Source organism: Apodemus sylvaticus, chromosome 11 (genome assembly GCF_947179515.1).
Source record: "Apodemus sylvaticus chromosome 11, mApoSyl1.1, whole genome shotgun sequence".
In the NCBI taxonomy this organism is placed as follows: domain Eukaryota; kingdom Metazoa; phylum Chordata; class Mammalia; order Rodentia; family Muridae; genus Apodemus; species Apodemus sylvaticus.
Genome location: NC_067482.1, coordinates 101485128 through 101507789, shown reverse-complemented (window position 1 = coordinate 101507789; position 22662 = coordinate 101485128). Strand labels below are relative to the sequence as shown.

The 22662-nt window shown below is 39.6% G+C and overlaps 1 protein-coding gene across 2 annotated transcripts in view; it reads left to right on the top strand.

Moving 5' to 3' along the window:
* Vrk2 (VRK serine/threonine kinase 2) overlaps positions 1-22662 on the top strand; it is a 143111-nt gene that overhangs the window by 87358 nt on the left and 33091 nt on the right. For both annotated transcript variants that reach the window (XM_052199631.1, XM_052199630.1), the window contains exons 6-7: positions 4645-4750; positions 5965-6057. In XM_052199631.1, coding sequence (XP_052055591.1) covers positions 4645-4750; positions 5965-6057 — 199 coding nt within the window. The remainder of the gene's footprint in view (positions 1-4644; positions 4751-5964; positions 6058-22662) is intronic.

Below are 22662 nucleotides of genomic sequence, written 5' to 3'. Positions count from 1 at the left end.
TCTGTTAGTCTTTGTCTTTTTATTGGGGAACTGAGTCCATTGAAGTTAAGAGATATTAAGGAATAGTAACTGTTGCTTCCTGCTATTTTTGATGTAATTTTTATGTTTGTGTGGTTATCTTATTTTGGGTTTGTTGAAAGTAGATTAATATCTTGCTTTTTCTAGTGTGTCGTTTCTCTCTTTTTGTTGGTGTTTTCCATTCATTATCCTTTGAAGGGCTGGATTTGTGGAGGATAGTGTGTAAATTTGTTTTTGTCATAGAATACATTGGTTTCTCAATCTATGGTTATTGAGAGATTTGCTGGATATAGCAGTCTGGGTTGTCATTTGTGTTCCCTTAGGGTCTGTATGACATCTGCCCAGGGCCTGTTGGCTTTCATAGTCTCTAGTGAGAAGTCTGGTGTAATTCTGATAGGTCTACCTTTGTATGTTACTTGACTTTTTCCCCTTACTGCTCTTAATATTCTTTCTTTGTTTAGTACATTTGGTGATTTAATTATTATGTGATGGGAGGAATTTCTTTTCTGGTCAAATCTATTTGGAGTTTTGTAGGCTTCTTGAATTTTCACTGGCATCTCTTTCTTTAGGTTTGGGGAGTTTTCTTCTGTAATCTTGTTGAAGACATTTACTGGCTCTTTAGGTTGGAAATCTTCACTCTCTTCTATACCTATAATCCTTAGGTTTGGTCTTCTCATTTTGTCCTGGATTTCCTGGATGTTTTGGGTCAGGAGATTTTTGCATTTTGCATTTTCTTTGACTATTGTATCAATGCTTTCTGTGGTATCTTCTGCATTTGAGATTCTCTCTTCTATCTCTTGTATTCTGTTGATGCTTGGATCCATGACTCCTGACTTCTTTCCTAGGTTTCCTATGTCCAGAGTTGTTTCCCTTTGTGATTTCTTTTTTGTTTCTACCTCCATTTTTAAATCCTGGATGGTTTTGTTCTATTCCTTTACCTGCTTTGTTGTGTTTTCCCTTAGCTCTTTAAGGGCTTCTCCCTGTTTACTTGTGTTCTCCTATATTGCTTTAAGGGAGTTATTTATGTCCTTCTTGAAGCCCTCCATGAAGCCCTCCATCAGCATCATGAGCTGTGATTTTAAATCCAAATCTTGCTTTTCTGGTGTGGGGGGTATCCAGGACTTGCTGTTTGGGGAGAATTGGGTTCGGATGGTGCCGTTCCTATGTTTGCCTTTTGCCATCTGGTTATCTCTAGTATTAGTTGGTCCTGCTGTCACTGGCCGGTGTTTGTCCCTCCTGTGTGCCTGCAAGCCTATCTCAGCACCCTTGTGTGACCGTCCTTCCCCTGGCACAGAGTGCTGTGGGGCTGGCTGCCCAGCTCCTGGGTGCAGGTGGGGCCCTGGCAGACTGAGTCCTAAGTGATCTTACACTCAGATGTTCTCTATGTTCCTGGCTATAACAACCTGCTCAGTTGCAGGAGTGAAGATGGTGGCCTTACCTCTAATAGTGAGACTCCCTACATAGTAGATATCCTCTGGCCGGGTAGAGGCACTGGTGGCTGTGGGGACGCAGCCCAGCTCCTGGGTGCAGGTGGAACCCTGGGGGGCTGTGTCTCAAGCGGTCTTATACTCAGGTGATCTCTGTGAACCTGGCTGCACCTGGCTGCTCAGTCACAGCAGCTTTCTTTCTTAAAGCACACCCCTAGTGACATACTGCTCCCAGAAGGCTATATCTTCTAAACTGCTCCTAAACAGCGCCACCAACTGGGAACAAAATTGAAATGCCAGAGACTATGGCGGACATTTTATCATTCAAACCACTTCAGGGGTTTCATGAAATTTAGCTGTCTCAACATGGCAAAGGAATCATTTTCATCAATCGACAGCCTTTATGAAGGAAAATACCTTTGTGACTCTTCAGTAAATAATTGTTATGTGAAATATATTGAGAACTACAGAGATTAAACAGCAAAGATACTAAATCATTCAATGTATAAGTAGACTAATGAACTCAATGAATAGGTTTTGAAAGGGAGAAATAAAAATGGCCAATTTGAAATAGTTTTTAATGTTCTCAGCCATCAGGAAATTCAAATGAAAACTAGCTCACAAGGGCTGGAAAGATGGGCCATGGGTAAGAGTGCTTGTTGCTCCAGGTGAAAAATGAAGCTCACTTCCCAGCACCGCCCCCCCCCACATGCACACATGCACACACACATACACACAGAAAAACATGTACACACGTGCACACATGCATAGGTAAGCAAAAACAAATCTTTTTTATTATTTTTTTATTTACATTGCAAATGATTTCCCCTTTTCTGGGTCTCCACTCCCCACAAGTCCCATAAGCCCTCTTCTGTCCCCCTATTCTTCCATCCACCCCTTCCTACTTCCCTGTTCTGGAATTCCCCTATACTCTTGCACTGAGTCTTTCCAGAACCAGGGGCCACTCCTCCATTCTTTTTGGACATCATTTAATTTGTGGATTATGTCCTGGATATTCAAAGTTTCTAGGCTAATATCTACTTATCAGTGAGTGCATACCATGATTGATCTTTTGAGACTGGGTTACCTCACTTAGTATGATGTTCCCTAGCTCCATTCATTTGTCTAAGAATTTCATGAATTCATTGTTTCTAATGACTGAATAGCACTCCATTGTATAAATATACCACATTTTTTGTATCCATTCCTCCGTTGAAGGACATCTAGGTTCTTTCCAGCTTCTGATTACTACAAATAGGGCTGCTATGAACATAGTGGAGCATGTGTCCTTATTGCATGCTGAAGAATCCTCTGGATATATGCCCAGTAGTGGTATAACAGGGTCCTCAGGAAGTGACATGCCCAGTTTTCTGAGGAACCGTCAGACTGATTTCCAAAGTGGTTGCACCATCTTGCAATCCCACCAGCAGTGGAGGAGTGTTCCTCTTTCTCCACATCCTCGCCAACACCTGCTGTCTCCTGAGTTTTTGACCTTAGCCATTCTGACTGGTGTGAGGTGAAATCTCAGGGTTGTTTTGATTTGCATTTCCCTAATGATTAATGATGTTGAACATTTCTTAAGGTTTTTCTCAGCTCTCCGAAGTTCTTCATGTGAAAATTCTTTGTTTAGCTCCATACCCCACTTTTTAATGGGGTTATTTGGTTCTCTGGGTTCTACTTTCTTGAGTTCTTTGTATATATTAGATATTAGCCCTCTGTCGGATTACAAAAACAAATCTTAAGAGAAAACTATGTGCGATTATATTTCATGAATAGTTATTGTTAAGACAAACAAAGCAAATGTCAAGCCCTAGCAAGCGTGCTGGGAAAGAGCAATCCTTATGCACTGATGGTAGCATGCAAACTGATGAGACCAATATGAAAATTATTGTGGCTGTTTCTCAAAAACTGGGAATAGAATATGACTGTATAACCCAGCAATGTCACTCCTGGGGGTTCGTTTGACAGGGTCTTAGTCATCATACTGTAGAGACATTTATATAGCTATGTTGAGTATTGCACTGTTCACAATATATGTGAGAATGGAATCTACCTAGACACCGAATCAACAGATAATCAAAATACACAATAAAATCTTATTCAATCATAAGGAAAATGAAATCATGATAGGAAAATGGATAGAACTGTAGAATATTCACTAAGAGAAATAAGCTACACCAAATTCAAACAATTTCTTTGTGTTTTATCTCATCTGAGAAACCCAGATACTTCTTTATATATACATGGTGTGTGTGTGTGTGTGTGTGTGTGAAGATGGAGCTATGAGAAATTGGGCAGACATGAAAAGGAGGATGGGGATAAGGAATACGATAATGGATTATATGGGACATGGAAGCCAGAGGGAGGGTGTCTGAGAGCTGCAGGGGGCTGGGAGGGCAGTGGGAGAGGAGAAGGAAAGAGACAAGTGTGCCATGCAAGTGCCATCAGAAACCTACAACTCTGCATGGAGACTGAATATAATGAAGGGACGGTGAAAGCTTCCATGGTAATATCACACTTCTGTAAGACAACCTCCAAAAGAGTTGTGTGTATATTTCTGTAATTGCAGATATAGAATGTGGGCTGGTGTGCTAGAAAGGGGAAATGACGTCAGCTGAGCGGAAAGGGAAGATAGGAAGTTACAGCAGAGACGGGTGGGGATGGAGAGAGACGGCGCTGTTCCGGGAAGGCTGCACACCTACTCATAACCCATTCAGATCCCAGAGTTCCACAGGAGCCTTCAGCTGCAACCCTGCGGAACGGCAGCTTCTACCCTCCGCTCACATTCTCAGTCACATATGTCCCCTAAATAAAGTGTTTATAACAATGAGTAAAGTACAGTTTTTAAGATAAAGAAGTGTCCCCATTTCCTGTGTGGGAGGTGACATTTTAGGACACATGAAAAGGATGGCGGGAATGGCTCTGTACTCAGCAGTTAGCGCCGCCATAGAGGAGCAGAAGAGATGATCGGAGACAGTGCTCTCTCCATTATCTATGGCAGTATTAACTGCTCAGCGCTAGTGAAAGCGGTGCAGAGGAAGTCTGAAGCTGCTTCACAGAAGATGCAGCTCAGTGTGCCCACACTGCCCAGCTGCGTAGATGCTTGGTAGAAGTGTTGTAGTTCTTTACTCGAGTTCATTAGGAGATAATTTCAGAATTATTTTTTCAGAAGGGTCTCTTTTTTGATGTTTTTTCACAGTTACAGATTCATGGTAATGGAAAGACTTGGAATAGATTTACAGAAACTCCTGGACCAGAATGGTGTTTTTAAAAAGATAACTGTCCTGCAGCTTGGAATCAGGATGGTGAGTTTGATATGGCTTCAAATGCCTCACAGATGACTTACTTGATTTTTGCTTTATAGAATTATGAGAAAATAAGATTTGCCAAGGAATCTCAGTCATAGAGAGTAGGAAGTATCTTAGTGAACTTGGTGACCAGTGGCTCTACCAATGGATGACAGGCCGTGCTGTAGCTGACTATTGCTATCACACTCGGTTTTCCTGGACAGCTCGCTTTCACTTTTCAGAGGAGGCCTGTAGAGCTTTAAGAACAACCTTTCTGCTGTCTGTTATGTTTGTAACCACAAATTATGGTCAAATAGACTATTTGGTTTGATTTAAAATATTTTAAGTATAAGTTGGGGACAGTTAGTTGTGGCAGTAAATAATACAAAGGTGTACTTTGTTAACTAGGAAGCAGTGTAGTCATAAATGAATCATGCATACAGTCATTTGTTGATAATGCCACATATTTAGCTTATTTACATATAAGTCTTCAGTTTCCCCTACCTCCAGTCATAAGTAGGATGAAACAACTCATGCCAGGTTGTGTTGTGGGAAATAATTATTTTCTCCATTCATTTATCTGCTCACCTAGTAAATATTTATGGAATGTTCCCCTCAACCCGGCCAAACATATACTTGGCATGCGAGGTTTCAGGACTTTAATGATGTCCAAGAGTTTTTTGTTATTACACAGGAGAATGATCATAAGCATCATATTTTGTTCTGAGTTCTTCAAGATTTGAATCATAATAATTGACTGATGAATGGATTGTATAACTATTTTGCCACAGATGTCTTAACTATTTTCATGTACTTTTTAATGCTGTTTATTCCCAGTCTATGTTACTATTTTACTCACTGTGATAAAATACCCTGGTAAAAGCCAATTAATAGTGAAAATATTTACTTTGTTTCATAATTTGAGGTTATAGTCTCTCATGATGGTGAAATCCCAAACAGTGTTTTGGAGCAACATTACATCCACAGTCAAGAAACATAGTTACCTAAGCATAGTGCCTGTGTTCAGCTCTCTTCCTTCTTTTTATATGGCACAGGTCTCATCCCAGGGAATGATTCCACCCACAGTGGACAAATATTTTACCTAACAATGAGCAACCAGAAATTATGATATCTTAGAGTAGTCAATAATTATGGGAAATCATGTGTAGCAACAGGCCATATTAACTGTAGTGTAAACCACTGATACTGGTCTTGTTCACTTCTTTTCACAGCTGGATGTACTGGAATATATACATGAAAATGAATATGTTCATGGTGATATAAAAGCTGCAAATCTACTGTTGGGTTACACAAATCCAGATCGGGTAAAGAGAAAATGAACATTTGCTTTTATTGAGGGGCTTAGGAGTGCCGAAGGCCGACTCTTAACCTGCAAGAGTTTACAAATGAGGGCTTAATATGATGAATGTTTCAATTTGTCCTGCTTTGCTTACCTGATTTAATCCTTGCACCAGATTAATGAGTAATTAGGATGAAGAAGCAGAGCGTCACAAGGGTTAAATCATTTGCTAATGGGCAAACATTGAAGAGATGGCTGAGCCAGAAGCTGCCTTTATAGAAAATGTAGATAAAGAACCATGGCGCCCGGCCCAGGGAGAAGGGATAGGTATGTGCAGAAGGATAACTTCACCGGGCTCCAGTTTTGATTCCGATAGTTGGAGCAAAGAAGTATGTCCAAAAGAACTTTCCATTGTGGTAGACCCCTTCTCCCCAACATCAGAGCATTTCTGCAGATGTGGTTTCAATACCACTTGCTAAAATGTATGTAGAGGAACAGATGACAAAATGGTGTGGATATCTTGGATGCCACTTTTCTCAGTTTCTTAGGAACATAAAAATCTCCTATCATGATATTAAGTAATCATGTTCCCTCCACTTAAATGAAATGAGTTGAATACTTATGTCTACATAAAAAGCCTATAAGACTATTCAATCTTATCAAAACTTAGAAGTAAGTGGAATACCTTCCTGTTGTATAGATATGTCTGTGTAAGAAGAGTTTTATTCAGTGCTGAAAAGATACTTCCAAACTATAGAAAGATATGGTAGAACTTAAAAATGCTACATGAAAAAATCAAGGGGTAAAAGCCATATATGTCCGCTACGTGCCATTCTGTATTAAACTATGAGCACAGTTAAACACTTAATCGTGACCTGGGGTTGAGAGAAATGGGTGTGAACAGTCAGGATCTGGAGTTTTCTAAGACAGTAAAACCCTCCTATACACATCAGGGTACACATGTCATTAGTTCTTTGTCAAGTCCTGTTCTCATTGGACACTGTAGACTTGGAGTGATGCTCATTTGTCATTGTCATTTTATCCATATTAACAAATGTCTCACTGACGGGTGAGTGACAGGAAGCTTTCTGTCCAGGGTCTCAACATTCACTGCTTAGTTTTACCTTAATTGCTCAAAACTTATTTACATTAAACATAATTTTTTTCCAAATAAGAGAGGTTATAAAAATCACAAAAGTAACTGAATAACTGAAAATACTTTAATTTTAAGTAGTAAGTATATGTAACTATTGCCTACAGTCTCAATAGATTTAAATAAAAAAACATCATGACGCAAAAATATTAGGAAACCATCATTAAATACTTAATGGACACTGTGAATACTGTATGTTTTAAATAAGAGAAAAGTCTTGACAGAAAACACTGGTAGATTAAAATTTTAAATAAATTAATACTAGTCATAATGAATGAGTACCTGTGAAAGATGTTTATAGTAAATTTTTAAGAATATCTAGCAAGCAAGAAGAAATTAATAGAAAAAATAGCATGTAATTTCACAGTGCGGTGATAAAAATGAAAGCAGGGTGTGTGGAAGGAGATAGCGCTGTCCTTGAGACAAATGGAAAATGGGTCACTGTTACTAAAACTAGAAGTGTGGAGATGAAACAGGGAGGCAGCTTTCTTAAAAGACAGAGCCAATAGAAAAGATCTGAAATAGGAAGATATATATTCTGTTTCCAGTCACTTAGCAAAATACTTCAGACCCTTGTAATCATTCCACGGATACCAGGTTGTAAGTTTCTCCTTGAATACTACTGTTATCTGTTCTCCTGGGTTGGGCATTCGGATGTATCTAGGATGTATTTTTATTATTATCCAACATGAGTGTTGGGCCCTTGGGAAAATCAACTAGCACTCTTAACCACCACCCATCTCTCCGGGCCCTGATTTGGTTTTGGTAGTTACATGTAGCAGCACCATGAGCTACGCACGTGAAGCTTTTTTTTTTTTTTAAAGATTTATTTGTTTATTTAATGTGTATGAATACACCATTGCTCTCTTCATACACCCCAGAAGAGGGCATCAGACCCCACTAAAGATGGTTGTGGGCCACCATGTGGTTGCTGGGAATTGAACTCAGGACCTCTGGAAGAGCAGTCAGTGCTCTTATCCGCTGAGCCATCTCTTGCAGGCTCTTGTTTTACTGTCTCAGCGGGTAAATAACTGCAAGTGAATGCTGTAGATCATGTGCTGATGTTTATGTGATGCAGAAATGGCCAGAGTGTTCTTTGGGAACTGTCATTGTAACAATCCCCACAGCAATGCCTGATGATACCATTTCCTTCATATTTTGGTCCCATTCACTTCCTTAGTTTCTGCTGAGCTGCCTCATCTTTAAATATTAAGGGTAGGAATCAGATGCGTGTTTAGCAAATGTCTTCTTCAGTGACGTTGTTAATAAATAGGTGGGGCATCCAGCATAACACTATCTTGATAACTGCAATTTTATAATGCTAAAAATAGGTCGTGGGAATCTTCCAGCTTTATTTTTGGTTTTAAAAACAAATTGTTTTAGCTAATCTGTCTCCTTTGGAATGCCATATATAATATATTAGAGTCTGTTTTATTAGAAAACCTGTTAGAATTCTGAATGTGTTTGTGGTATAGATGTGTTTGAATGCACCGCTATTCTGATACTTTGGGATACCTTGAAAAGGATGAGCATCCCCATTCTCCTTTTGCTTGTTTTTAATCTTTTTAAATTTATTTTTATTTTTTTTAAATTTTTTTTAATTTTCTATATTCTTTGTTTACATCCCAAATGCTTTCCCCCTTCCCAGCTCTCCCCTCCCCATAAGTCCCATAAGCACTCTTCCCTCTTTATTTTTATGAACTTCAAAATATTTTCTTATTTTCCTTGAGGTCTGAATTCATATATGTGAGAGATTATGTTTAATTTTCACATATTTGGGAGTTTTTAAATCTTCCTCTTTCATCGACTCTCCTATTTAAATAATATGTTCACATATGTATCTATGTGCCTGTGAGTGCAGTTGCCTGTAGAGGCCACAACAGGGTATCTGATGCCCCAGACCTGGAATTAGAGATGTTATAAGCTATCTGATACAGGTGCTGGGAACTGAACTCGGGTCCTCTTCAGTGCAGTGAATGCTTTTAACGGCTGAGCCAACTCTTCGGCCACTACCATAGATTGTTTTTCTTCTTGGAAAAATTTCTAAAGGACATATTATTTTCATTTTATGTGTATGACTATTTTGCTTTTCATGTGTGTCTGAACCCCACCTGTGTGCTTAGTACTACTCCCTGAGGTCAGAAGAGGCTATCAGGATCCCTAGAACTGGAGTTCTGGCCTGCTACAAGCCACCATCTGTTACCGAGAATGGACCCTAACGTCCTTTTAGACAGCAACAAGTGTTCTTTTTTTTTTTTAACCTGTATTTTTTTTATTCGATATATTTTTATTTACATTTCAAATGATTTCCCCTTTTCTAGCCCCCCCCACTCCCCGAAAGTCCCATAAGCCCCCTTCTCTCCCCCTGTCGTCCCACCCACCCCTTCCCACTTCCCCGTTCTGGTTTTGCTGAATACTGCTTCACTGAGTCTTTCCAGAACCAGGGGCCACTCCTCCTTTCTTCTTGTACCTCATTTGATGTGTGGATTATGTTTTGGGTATTCCAGTTTTCTAGGTTAATAACCACTTATTAGTGAGTGCATACCATGATTCACGTTTTGAGTCTGGGTTACCTCACTTAGTATGATGCAGCAAGTGTTCTTAACCACTGACCCATCTCTCCAGTCCTTACTGAAGGTTAGCAGGACCTTAATTCTGTATTAGAGAGTTGCGTTTTATGATTTTGTAATTTTAAAATTTGTTGACAATTACTTTATTTGTAAAGATAAAGGCTACTTTTGGAATGTTTCATAAACTCTTAAAAATAATATATAACCTGCTACGTGGTGGGATAGAATGATTAATGAATGTCAGCTAGGTAAAACAGGCTTCATTTTGTTGCAGTTTTCAGTATCTCTACTCTGAAGGATTTAGAAACTCGTGAATTCCTCTCTTAAACCCTCATCAGGATTGTGTATGTATTGGGTGCATATGAATTTTATGTCTTTTTTTTTAAATCAATTGTCTCTTTTATCTTTATTTGAAAGTCTGTCTTTGTCTCTGTTGGTGTCATCACAGCTTCTCTTGATTTTGGAATTGTATGTCTTTTCTATCTTTTGGCTTTTGATCTTTTTCTCCCTGTACATGGATATTAAACTCTCGGCAATAGGCAGGCTGTCCATTATGATTCTTATTGTCAGGCTTGAGCCTAGGTTCAGATGGTTCTCTCTGTTTTCTAGATAGTTCTCACAGGTTTTCTCACTTGTGCTAGTCGGGAGTTGAACATCTACAATACTCTTTGAGTTTTGGGAGTGATTCCATTTCCTGTCCTGCCTCAGGGAGCCTGGGCAGATTTCTGTGCTTCTCTCCCTTCTGAATCTGCAGCTTTCGGTTCTGCCTGGGCTCGGTAGCCACTCACAGTTGCCTGCACTGCAGCAGTCCGCACAGCCCTGGGTGCTGGGCTCACCCAGCTGTCGCACTTTTGAGGAACATCATCTCACATCGAATGTTTAAATCCCCCAAACTTATATCATTCAAGAGTATTATGTGCCTTACGGGACATGTGGTGGTCTGAATATAAATGACCCCATAGGCCCATAGGGAATGGCACTATTAGGAGGTATGGCCTTGTTGGAGGATGTGTGTCACAGGAGAGGGGCTTTGAGGTCTCAGAAGCTCAAGACAGGCCAGTGTCTCACATTCTATTTCTACTGCCTACCAATCCAGATATAGAACTCTCAGCTCCTTCTCCAGTACCATGTCTGCCTGCATACTGCCATGCTTCCTGCCATGATGATATTGGGTTAAGCCTCTGAATTGTAAGCCAGCCCCAGTTAAATACTTTTCTTTATAAGAGTTGCCGTGGTAATGATGTCTCTTCATAGCAGTAGAAACCCTAACTAAGATAAGTGGGAATATAGCCATTCTTCCTTGCATCCTTTCTAAAACCAAAAGGGCTTATTTCAGTGTTTATATTTTGTTGAATTTCTGTTCTTACCATTTACCCATTTTTAAGAAATCCTTATTTATTTTGCTTTTCCCCTCCTTTGGGAAACATTGTTTATATGAACTGTTAAAGTTCTTTTGCTGCTCCATCATTTACATGTCTTATTTTCTTATAATTTACCTTTTTTAGGTTTTTAGTTTCACTCTCAAGTAGCTCCGACTGGCCTTGGACTTGCTCATATAGTCACACCTGGCCTTGAACTACTCCTCCATCTGCCTCCAGACTAAGAATTCTAGGCACAGGGATGAGCTACCATGCTTGATTTCTCAATCTGTCTTCTGTGCTTAAACTGTGCTTTGGGCATTTTATATCTGTGTAGAGGATCTTATATCTGTGTAGAGGATATGTGAACAGGTGGATCAGCCTTTTAATTAAGATTTTGGTCTATAATTAGTGACTTGTTTATAAGAATTTTATTGCATAGTTTGATTTTCAGTTAGGATTTATTCTTCTACATGAAAAGAGATAGAATCTAGCTTCACCTTTTTTTTTTTTTTTTTTTTTTTTAGATTTTCCCATTTCTGCAATACAAAGTATCAAACAAACAGAAACACTTTGCTGGCTCAGTTATAGTTTTTATCTTAATACTTAGTTTTGTCTATTGAATTCTACTGGTGTATTCCTGTACCAGTGTTCAGTACCATGTTGGTGCATCGATTCCTTGGGCTTTACAATGGGTTTCAGGGTAGGTTGATGTGACAGGGGTAGGTTGATGTGACAGGGGTAGGTTGATCTGACAGGGGTAGGTTGATCTGACAGGGGTAGGTTGATCTGACGGGTAGGTTGATGTGACTGGGGTAGGTTGATCTGACGAGTAGGTTGATGTGACAGGGGTAGGTTGATTTGACAGGTAGGTTGATCTGACGGGTAGGTTGATCTGACAGGGGTAGGTTGATCTGACAGGGGTAGGTTGATCTGACGGGTAGGTTGATGTGACTGGGGTAGGTTGATCTGACGGGTAGGTTGATCTGACAGGGGTAGGTTGATCTGACAGGGGTAGGTTGATCTGATGGGTAGGTTGATCGGACAGGGGTAGGTTGATCTGACAGGGGTAGGTTGATCTCACAGTCCCTTACAGTCTTCTCCTCACCTCTTGCTTTATGTATTTTCTTTTTATTATGTTTTTCTTCCCCATGGTCACTCTAGTTATACTTTCTGTGTTCATCTAGATAAACTGAAAATGTTTGACATTATGATTGGAATTTTGATGAAATTTAAAATTTATTTGAATGAGACCTGATATCAATAAGGACAGTTTTATATTTTGTCAGATTTGCATTTCCGTCTCAGCAGTTTTCTAACCCTTATAATTTTTATTGTCGCTATCAATGCAATTTTACTATACTGCTAGGTTTTCTAATTTACTTGTGTGTGAAAGTTTTGATTCGTATATAAGTTTAAAGTTCTTTACTTTACGAAGTCTTTAGTTGCTTGAAGTAGATTTAGTAATGATTCTCTGTGTTTTCTTTCTTTAAAGATTTATTTGTCTTTATTTTTCATCGTGTATCACCATATCCACAGCCAGTAGGAGATAATGCTCAGTCCTCTGGAACTGAAGCTATGGATGGTGGTGAACATCCATGTGGGGTCTAAGGAGCAAACCCCAATCCGAGCCTCCGCCAGAGAAACACATTCTCTTACCAGCTGAGCCATCTCTGCAGCTTCCCTTAAGATTTTCTTAAGAAACTGGCTTCTCATAGTCAAATGGAATAAGCTTCCAGTTCTTACATCCTGATAGATTCTTGCATCCCGCGTTTCACTGCTTAGTACACCTCCGTGCAAGACAGCAGCAGTGGTTCTACGGCCACCTCTTTCCCTGGGATCCTGGTAGAAATGCCTGAGCTGCCATCTTGCCAGATGCCATGCTCTCTCTAGGGTTAAGGCTCTGTGTATAGATATGTCAGTGTACAGGTGTCATACTGCACATGTTTATAAAGTTAGGTAAACAGTCAACTTCTATGGGATGGTTTTGTGTTTTTTTCCTTTATTTTTTCCCTTTTGTTGAAAAAAGATCCCTCTCTCACATAATACATCCTGATTCTGCTTCCCTCTCTACACCTTCCGCTTTTATCCCCACATCCATAACCTTTCTGTCTCTTATTACAAAAGAACAGGCTTCTAATAGATAATAGTAAAATATAACAAAATTAAATATCATAGAATGTAACAAGCGCTATTACACTGAAGTTTAATAAGACAAACCATCAGAAGGCGAGCTACCCAGGGAGAAGCACAAGAGTGGGAGAGAGACCCACTCTTTGCACATACAGGGTATTCCATAAAACCTCTAACCTGGACCTGGTCCAGACCCGTGCAGGCCCTGTGCATGCTGCCTCACTCACCGGGAGTTCATACGAGCTTTCCTCCTGTTGATTTAGAGGCCCTTGTTTCTCGGTGTCCTCCATCCCCTTTGGCGCTTACACCCTTCCCACCTTCTCTTCAGCAGGGTTACCTGAACTCTGAGGGGAGAGATTTGATAGAGACAACCCATTTAGAACTAAAAGTTCCAAGGTCTCTCACTCTCTATATAATGTCTGCCTGTGGGTCTCTGTATTTTTTCCCATCTGCTGCAAGAGGAAGCTTCTCTAGTGATGGCTGAGAAGACACTGGTCTATAGGTATAGGAGTCATTTTTCCCTACTTAAAAAATGAAAGGTATTTATGTTTGTTTGTTTGTTTTTTCAACCAGTAGTGGTTAGTTTCACTGTAGGTCCCTGGACTACCTAGTGTCTGGTTCTCGGTTCCCAAGCAGTGTTAGAAGTATGGATTCCATTTCATGGAGTGGGCCTTACCTATATCAAGTCAGATATTAGTTGGTTACCCTCACAATCTTTGTGTCAACACTGAACTAGCATATATTGCAAACAGGATACTGTTGCAGATCAAAGGGGTTTTTTTTTTTTGCTGGCTTAGTGTTTGCATTTTTCTTTTGGTCACATGCAGAAACCCTTCCTGTAACAGATGCTAGGATGTAGGGTGAAGACTCTATCTACACACCAACTTGAATTCTCTAGGTTCAGTAAGTTGTACAGGTATTTTCTCCAGGAATGAGATGGCCTTAGAGTCAGTTTGTAGAGAGTAACTTATTGTCTTGTCAACAGACTGGGTTGTTTGGGGATTTTTCATGGGACCTTTTTGGCCAACAGCTCAATTAAATATAACCCAAACTCATTACTGTAAGCTTCATTTGGTGACAAGAGATGGCCAGTTGGTACTCAGTATGTTTTGTTATTTGGCAATTTCAATTAGATCACTATCATATGTGTGTATATTTTAGAACGTTTCCACTATATTAGGTTTCCATACTACACCACAAATGTCCCTTAATTTTGCCGGTCTCTCCCATGTGTTGTCCCTCAATATCCTTTCTCCTGCCCACTTGATCCTCCAATTCCAGTCTCCTCAATCCATCCATAATTATCTGTTGTAGCTGTCTTTGTTAAGGAGATCTGTAAACCTTACGTTCTATAGCTACCTTCTATGGCTCTATGGGCTGTAGTTTTGTTATCGTTGACATAATAGCTAATATGATTTATATCATGTTTGCTTTTATTGGATCTGGGATACTTTGCTCAGGACCATTTTTTTTTTCCTAGTTCTATTCATTTGCCTGCAGATTTCATGAAGTCATTTTTTTCTAATGATGAGTAGTACTCCATTGTGTAAATCAACCACATTTTCATTACCCATTCTTCTGTTGAGGGACATCTAGGTTGTTTTTAATTTCTGGGCATTATGAATAAAGCAGCAGTGTATAGAGTTGAGCAAGTTTCTTAGTGAGAATGAAGTATCCTTTTGTATATTTCAAGAGTGGTATGGTGGTTTGTATGAAAACGGCTCCTATGGGCTCACAGATTTGAATGACACTCATCAGGAAGTGGCACTATTTGAAAAGATTAGGTGGTGTGGCCGTGTTGGAGGAAGTATGTCACTGTTGGAGGTCAGCTTTGAGATCCTTTAAAGGCCTATATACCAGGCCCAGTGCCTCTCTCTTCCTGCTGCTTACAAATCCAGATGTAGAATCTCAGCTGCTTATCCAGCACCATGTCTGGTTGCACACTGCCATATTTCTTACCATGAGGATAATGGACTAAACCTCTGAAACTATAAGCCAGCCCCAATTCAAAGTTTCTTTTATAAGACTGGCCATGGTCATGGTATTTCTTCATAGCCATAAAACCTTAACTAAGTAATGTGGTTTACCTGGATCTTGAAGTAGATCTATTCTTAATCTCCTGAGGAACTGCCTTGCCTTTTCCTTAGTAGATGTCTCAGTTTGCACTCCCACCAGCATTGAAGCAGTGTTCCCTCACTCCATCCACATCCTCTCCAGCATGGGCTCTCACCTGTTTTGTTGATCTTAGCCATACTGACATCTGTAATGTGGAATCTCAGAGTTGTTTGGATTTGCATCTCCTTGTTGGCTAAGGATGTTGAACATTTCTTTGTAAGTTTCTCAGCCATTTGAGTTTCCTATTGTGAGAACTTATAAAGATCTTTGCCCCATTTTATAATTGTGTTATCTATTGATATCTCATTTCTTGAGTTTCATAAATGTAACTGCCCACAGTTACATTGAACGGGTTACCTGGAAGGGAAGCTGGGGGTGTATGGGAAGGTGGCAAAATGAGGAGACCAAGACAAGAGTTGCTGATCAGGGTTGCAAGATTTAATGGAGGACTCCAAATATATAAATGGGGGGTAGGAGAGGACCCTTCATTCAAAGGCTGGAAACTCTCCTCAGAATGGGTTCAGTTGTAGAGAGCCTCACTGGCGTGCCATGCCACCTGGCAGGAACTTGACTTTGACCAATGTGAAGTTCCTCTCCCAGACTTTGGGCAGGAACACCTGTGTTAGCCATAATCCCCTCCACCTAGGGTGGAGCACTCAGACCTAGGTGAAGCCAATTGTTCTCCAAGGACATGCAGTTCCCTGAGGCACTACATGTATGTATTTGGAATATTAGTCCTCTCAGATGGGTACCTGGTGCAAAAGACACTGTCCTTTGTCATGCAAAGCTTCTCAGTTTCATCAGGTCCCGGTTTTTAATTGTTGGTCTTACAGCATGCACTAATGGTACTCTCTTCAGGAAACCATTTCCTGTGCTCATAAGTTCAAGGCTATCTCCTACTTTCTCTTCTATCAGACTAAATATATTTAGTTTCTTTCTTTTCTGATGGTGTTCTGGCGGCTTCCAACTGCTTCCACAGACTGGGACCAATTGGCAGAATGGTGTCACCTGATAGAGACTCACATGGAGTTTGGCTAAAACAGACTTATTTTGTTGAGGCAAGAACTGTGGGCGGACATGTGATGTTTGGAGGAAATGTAAAAAGTTCTCAGCAGACAGTGACAGGGCTTACCTGGCTAGCTTTGCAGTGGTTTTTGGTCTCATATCTTGGACTTAGCTGATCTTTACTGAGAGTCACAGCAGAGAACTTCTGGCATCCCTGCTGGTCTTGGCTGACTCATGCTGATTCAGCAGAGGCCAGGCTGTTTCTGCTGGGTCTGCCACCACTGCTGATTCGTGTTTGCTATCCCAATACTACTGAACTGGACTGTCAGTGTATTCATGATGTGTTTGTGAATGGATCCAGCTGCCACTGCTGATTCCTGTGAACTAAACTGCTAATTTCCTGACAATGCAGATTGTATTTGTTCCAACGAACAATTTCTAAACAGGTCCACTTTCCCCGTATCCTAATAACTTTTCCACTATCTTTGGTGGGTGATAGGCTAGGAAGACATTAAAGCATTTAAGAACCTTTATTAAAAGCAGGTTTTGAAAAAAATCAAAACTATAATGTATCTTTATCTCTTCTGAGTAGTGGTTTGATGTCTATGTTGTCAGATATTAAAATGAATACTTCAGCTTGCTTCTTAGTCCATTTGCTTGGAATATGTTTTTCTACCCTTTTATCCTGAAAAGACATCTGTCCTTGAAGTTAAGATTTTTTTTCTTGAATGCAGCAGGATGTATCCTGGATTTACATCCTGTATCTTAGTCTTTAGTTTTTGTTTTTGTTTTAAGGGAATTTAGGCCTCGTGAGAGATACCAATGGCCAATGATTGTTATTCCTGTTATTTTGTCATTATTGGTGGTGGTGGTATTATGTTTGTTTCCCCGCTTTTGATTTTGCTGGTCTTGAATATTTATTCCTTGTGTTTTCTAAAATGTACTTAACCTCTTGGTTAGAGGTTTCCTTCTAGTACTTTATGGAGTGCTGGATTTGTAGATAGAGATTGTTTAACTTTATATCACAGAATGTCTACTTTTTCCATCTATGGTGACTGAAAGTCTTGCTGGGTGTAGTAGTCTCATCTGGTATCTGAAGTCCCTTAGCATTTGTAGAACATTTGTCCAGGCCCTGCTGGGTCAGCTTTAGGCATCTCCACTGAGAAGTCAGGTGTGATTCTAATATGTCTAACTTATATGTTACTTGCCTTGCAGCTTTTATTAGTCTTTGTTCTGTACATTTTGTGTTTTGATTACTATGTGCTGAGGGGAATTTCTTTTCTGGTTCAGTCCAGTTTCTTACTGTTCTGTATGCTTGTTATATGGAAATGGTTGTTTAAGCTCTTTATCTCTGGTTGTGTCATATGTGTATTATGTTTTGGTCTTATAAAGTAGTTTTCTAGTGTTCATTCATATAGTTTTCCAGATTTATATAGTGCTCTGTGTTGGGTTGTCTTATGGCTTTTAAATTTCTTTTACTTCAGCGATTATTTCCTTTCAGTTATTTTGCCCTCCACCCCCAATACCACCTTTCCCCTTCACTTTTGTTTTGGAAGGGATGTCTGGGAGGCTGTGGCAACATGGGAGTTGTGTGTGCCTCTCAGTTATTTAGGTGCCCAGCATATCCAGTGTGTGTGTGTGTGTGGCTCCCTTGACTGCTCTCCCGCTAGTGTTTTATGTTTTATGTTTTAGCAGCATTCATGTTCCCTTAGAAAGTATGTCATTTGTATGTTCTTCCACTTAGCCCCATGTTTGTTCTTACTATGACATATCTTAGACTATCCTAGGTGTCCACCGGTGTGCCAGCATTTCCTAGACTTCTTTTGAATGCCTGCTGTTGCTCTCCTAGGACATTGTTCAACAGCTTGTGGGTAACATTATTTCCTTACATATTGAAAACTTTGAAAACTTAGATCAGTTTAGATGAACGTGCAATATTTAAGTTTTTGAATATAAACTTTGAATATATGCTTTATAATTTCTTGACAATACTGTGGTAGTGTTACCCTCTGCATGTCAAAGATAATTTTGGATTTTTTTTTTACTCAGGCTATCTCCTTTTAAACATGAGAGTTTTATTTAATAATTTCTATTAGACAAAATGACTAAGAAACCCTTCACTGGTGATATTGTATTCACTGCAGAAAATATGATTTTTCTTTCTGTATTAATTTAATTACACAGTACCTAAATTATAAATTATTTTAAAATAAATTATATTGAGAAACATATACTTACAGAAGAGACACCCTTAGAAATAATGCTAAAGAAGTTTTAGCCAATAATTATGCATTGACATTATACCATGTTCATAGTAAAATTGGATTGTACATCTGTATTGATGAATAACAACATCTTGGAGTTCCTAAACTGTTTCAAAAGTGTTTATAAAACCTTCCTGATTGTAGAATACAGAAAGGCATTGTTTGGTAGGTCCTCGGGACCTCGACATATGCATGTTGATCTACTGTTTAGAAGAGAGCATGCCAGCTTTATTGTGACTATTTATACTGGCCTTATCTGGAGTGACGCTGCCCCGTGGTAGCTTTGAGCACTATCCATCCTGCTGTGTCCTCCAGGATCACATGAGGGGCTTAACAGCTTCACTGACACTGGTGCCGCTGCTTCATTTCTATCTTGAAGGACACCCATTTTGCTGATCAAGGGACTTGGTGTGCCCTTGTTTGTGTGCCGGCTTCCCTGCTGATTTTGATGGATCCTGATCATGATTCATTTTCCTTAGCTCCAATTGTGTTTGAACACTGAGAGCACTCAGGTCCTGCATCTGTGCTGCTGTCCCTTCCTGAACGAGAGGCTTGTGGGTTGGTTTGCTATCCTTTCTCTTCATTTCTCATAGCAAGTATTTGTATTTCTTTCCTGTAACTCTTCAAGAAAAACTATGTTGATGAGCCAAGGTGTGAAACCAGTTCGATAGTATTTGTAGCCTTGTTCATTACCAGGAGTATGTAAAAGGAATATGAGACTCCTTGCCTATTGTGCTGTATGTGTCCAAAGCTATCTATTGAGTCTGAGAGGATGACTCTCCCAGGGATGCAACATGTCAACATATGAGTTTTCAGATGTGATGGACAGCAAATGTTATGTTTTAGAACATCAGTCACATTGCCTTTTTGCTGTGTCTAGACTTTCTCTAAGGTCCTTAGGAATTCTTTCATTAGTTTTTTCAAATGAAATCAAAATCAGCCCAAAATTTAGTTTTCATTTAACTTTTCTAATGTGTTAGTAGTACTGGTTATTTGAACTCAGTTATTTACTGAATTATTTTAAATTGTTTAAGTAATCAAATGCATTGGCAGCTTATTAGCATTCCCATTCTTCAAGATTATTCTCATGTTTGCATATTAAAAGCAAAATTAAGGCACAGAAGGGCGATGCTCTGAGTATGGACGATTAACATCTTGTTAATTCAGGAGAGCAACAGTGGATAGGAAATACTGATGATAATAATAATATAAAAACGTACAGTTAGCAACCTGTGTCCATATTTAAAATTAATATTTTATGAAATACACTGTCCAGTGTAATGACTCAGAGAAACTTAAATACAGAATTTCATGACTAGGGAGGTACATAGTTTCAAACTTTATTTAGAAAAATTTAAAGCATACTACCAAATAGAGATCTTAATATACATGTTAATTTTATAAGTAACATTTTAAAATTTTATTTTTGGACAGAAGGATATTAAAAGAAAATTATAGGTACTCTGGCCTTTCACCCAACTATTCATATATGCATAAGTCTTAAAAATAAAAAGTATTCACTGGATTCACCATATTATCATGATTACATTGCTACTCCTAACAAAATGTCAGATATGCTTACGCTTCCTAGATTTTTTTTTTGTTGTTGTTGTTCTGGAACATGGAAATGTGATCATCTTATAAAAGGAATGGTCAGTTTGTTTGCAAAGAGATAGGAATTGTTTTGGATTAAAGGTATTCCCTCAAAAACAGATGGTGTTCTATCCCTAATATATGTCATTGAGACCTCATATAAAAATAGGGATCAAAATAATATAAAGACATTTATAGGAATAAATGGAATAGAGAGGGTGAGGGCCCTATTCCAGTATGATTTTGGGAGACTCAAGAGACAAAAATGCATAGAGGGAAGCTGATGTGAACACACTGGTCTACCCATGTGCAAGGATAGGATGCTTTAGCCACCAGCACAGAGTAGAGGGGTGTGGCATGCTTGTCTTTCACAGACTCAGGAATACTATCTAGAAAGTAATGTTTTTCTGATTTTCATAAAGACAACAAAATCACTTTATTTATTTTGTTCTATAAATATTCATATTTATGAAGCATGGTATATATATTAGATATTATTCCAAGTAGTTATTCTGTAATGGGTCCTGATGTAAGATTTCTAGGTTTAAATCATTGTACCCTTTGAGTATCACTTTAAAGGAGATACTATCCTTATTTCTTGGTTGATAAAACTGAAATTCAAAAGAAGCAAAGTAATTTGGCTAGTCCACAGGTAGGCATAGGAGGTAGAAATGGCCTCAAACTGATGGAGTCTGATTCCAGAGCTCATGTTCTTGACTGTGCATCTTGTGTTCTATGAACTGAAAGCTGCATTTTTTGAAGGTAATATAGCTCACCTGTACTCAAAGTTTCTCATCGCTTGATGATTTCACCCTCAACAGGAAAGAGAGTCTATGTTTTTTCCATTAGCTACAGCTGCCACTTATTCCTATCAGAACCCAGAGCTGAATGAATAGAGGTGTCCATTATTAATTGGTTAGTTTGCTTTTGGTACAGAAGTGACTGTTTTTCAAATCACTTCTTCCTCAATACCCTGCCTAGTAATTGACACCCATCTCTTTATTCAGCCACTCAGTTTACCTGACTCCTCCCCATGCATTATGATAACAGCACTTCAGTGGGTTCATCTCAGCAGCCTGCTCTGCCTCCCACTGTTGCTGTGCCCAGTGAATGAACTGAAATGACCCTGGTGGTGCCAGCATGTTCCTGCTGCCTTCCTCATGCTTTATATTCTTGAATGAGACACACACACACACACACACACACATACACACACACACACACACACACACACACACCACACACACGCACGCACGCACACACACGCACGCACACACACACAGCCTTTGTATTTTGATATGTCTCAAACAGCTCAATGGTTGGGCCACTTCCTACCCTTCCCATGGCTAATCCACTTTCCGATATTCTCAAGTTATTACTAAAACCTGTCTAATCTGTCTTGGCTACCTTGGACCCAGACGTGCAGCCCTCTTTGGCTGTATTCCTGGCACCTGCACGACTGCTGTATTCTCTGTCTTCTGCACCTCTCAGGCATGGTGTCTCTCCTCCTTCCCAGGGATGGCTGATCTCTCCTTTTCCTCTGTCCCTTGCCCAGGAATCCCAGAAGTCCTGCCTTGTCTGCCCTGCCCAGCCATTGGCTGTCAGCATCTTTATTTACTAATCAGAACTGAATGGGGGCAGGGTCCCTCTGTCTTATGTGTGAGACTCTGTAAACAGTTTGGGGAACATAATTAGCATAAGAACACAAACAGCTATAGCCCAGTGCCTTTTACTTAGACTCTGCTCTCCTTCCGCTTTAGCTGACTGCCAATGCTTCTGATGCTGTTCCTTGCCAGAGGGTCTCAGTAACGTGTGTCCCAGCTTCTTAAAGCTACCTTCAAAGTCTCTTTAAAATACTCCAAGTCTTTTGGCCTGCGGTGATTCCACTGCCCTCTCTGCTGCCAGCACACACCGACCCAGACCCTCTCTGGCTTTCCTCCCTGTGTTGTTCCTTTGTTTTCATGTCTAGAAGTTTATCTCCAACCTTAAATGTTGCTTCTTTTTCTGAGTCTCTATGATGGATGCAGGCTCCTCTTGATCAGAAACTTCACAGGCTGTTTATTGTTCTCAGAGCAGGTGTTGTCTGCAGATCTATAGATGCGTCCACTTCACTCAGCCTTCCTTTTGTGTGATGCCAATGGCCAAATATCAGTTTCTGGTCAGATGGATGGAAGTTCAAATCTCAACTTCACCAGCTACTAGAAGTTTGTTTTGCAGAGAGCACCTAACCTCATGCATCCCATATTCTAATTCTCCAGAAAGACCTTAAAATAATGTCCTTTTAGGGAAGTTTGAATGGTTTAACAAGCACCAGCACTAGCCTTTTCCACTTAGCTAAGACCCAATAAATATGCAATTTTCTTTTAAGCTTATGATTCCCAATAACTTATTTTGACTCCTGATCTATTGAACATAATTTGCTTTATTCTGTCTGTGTGC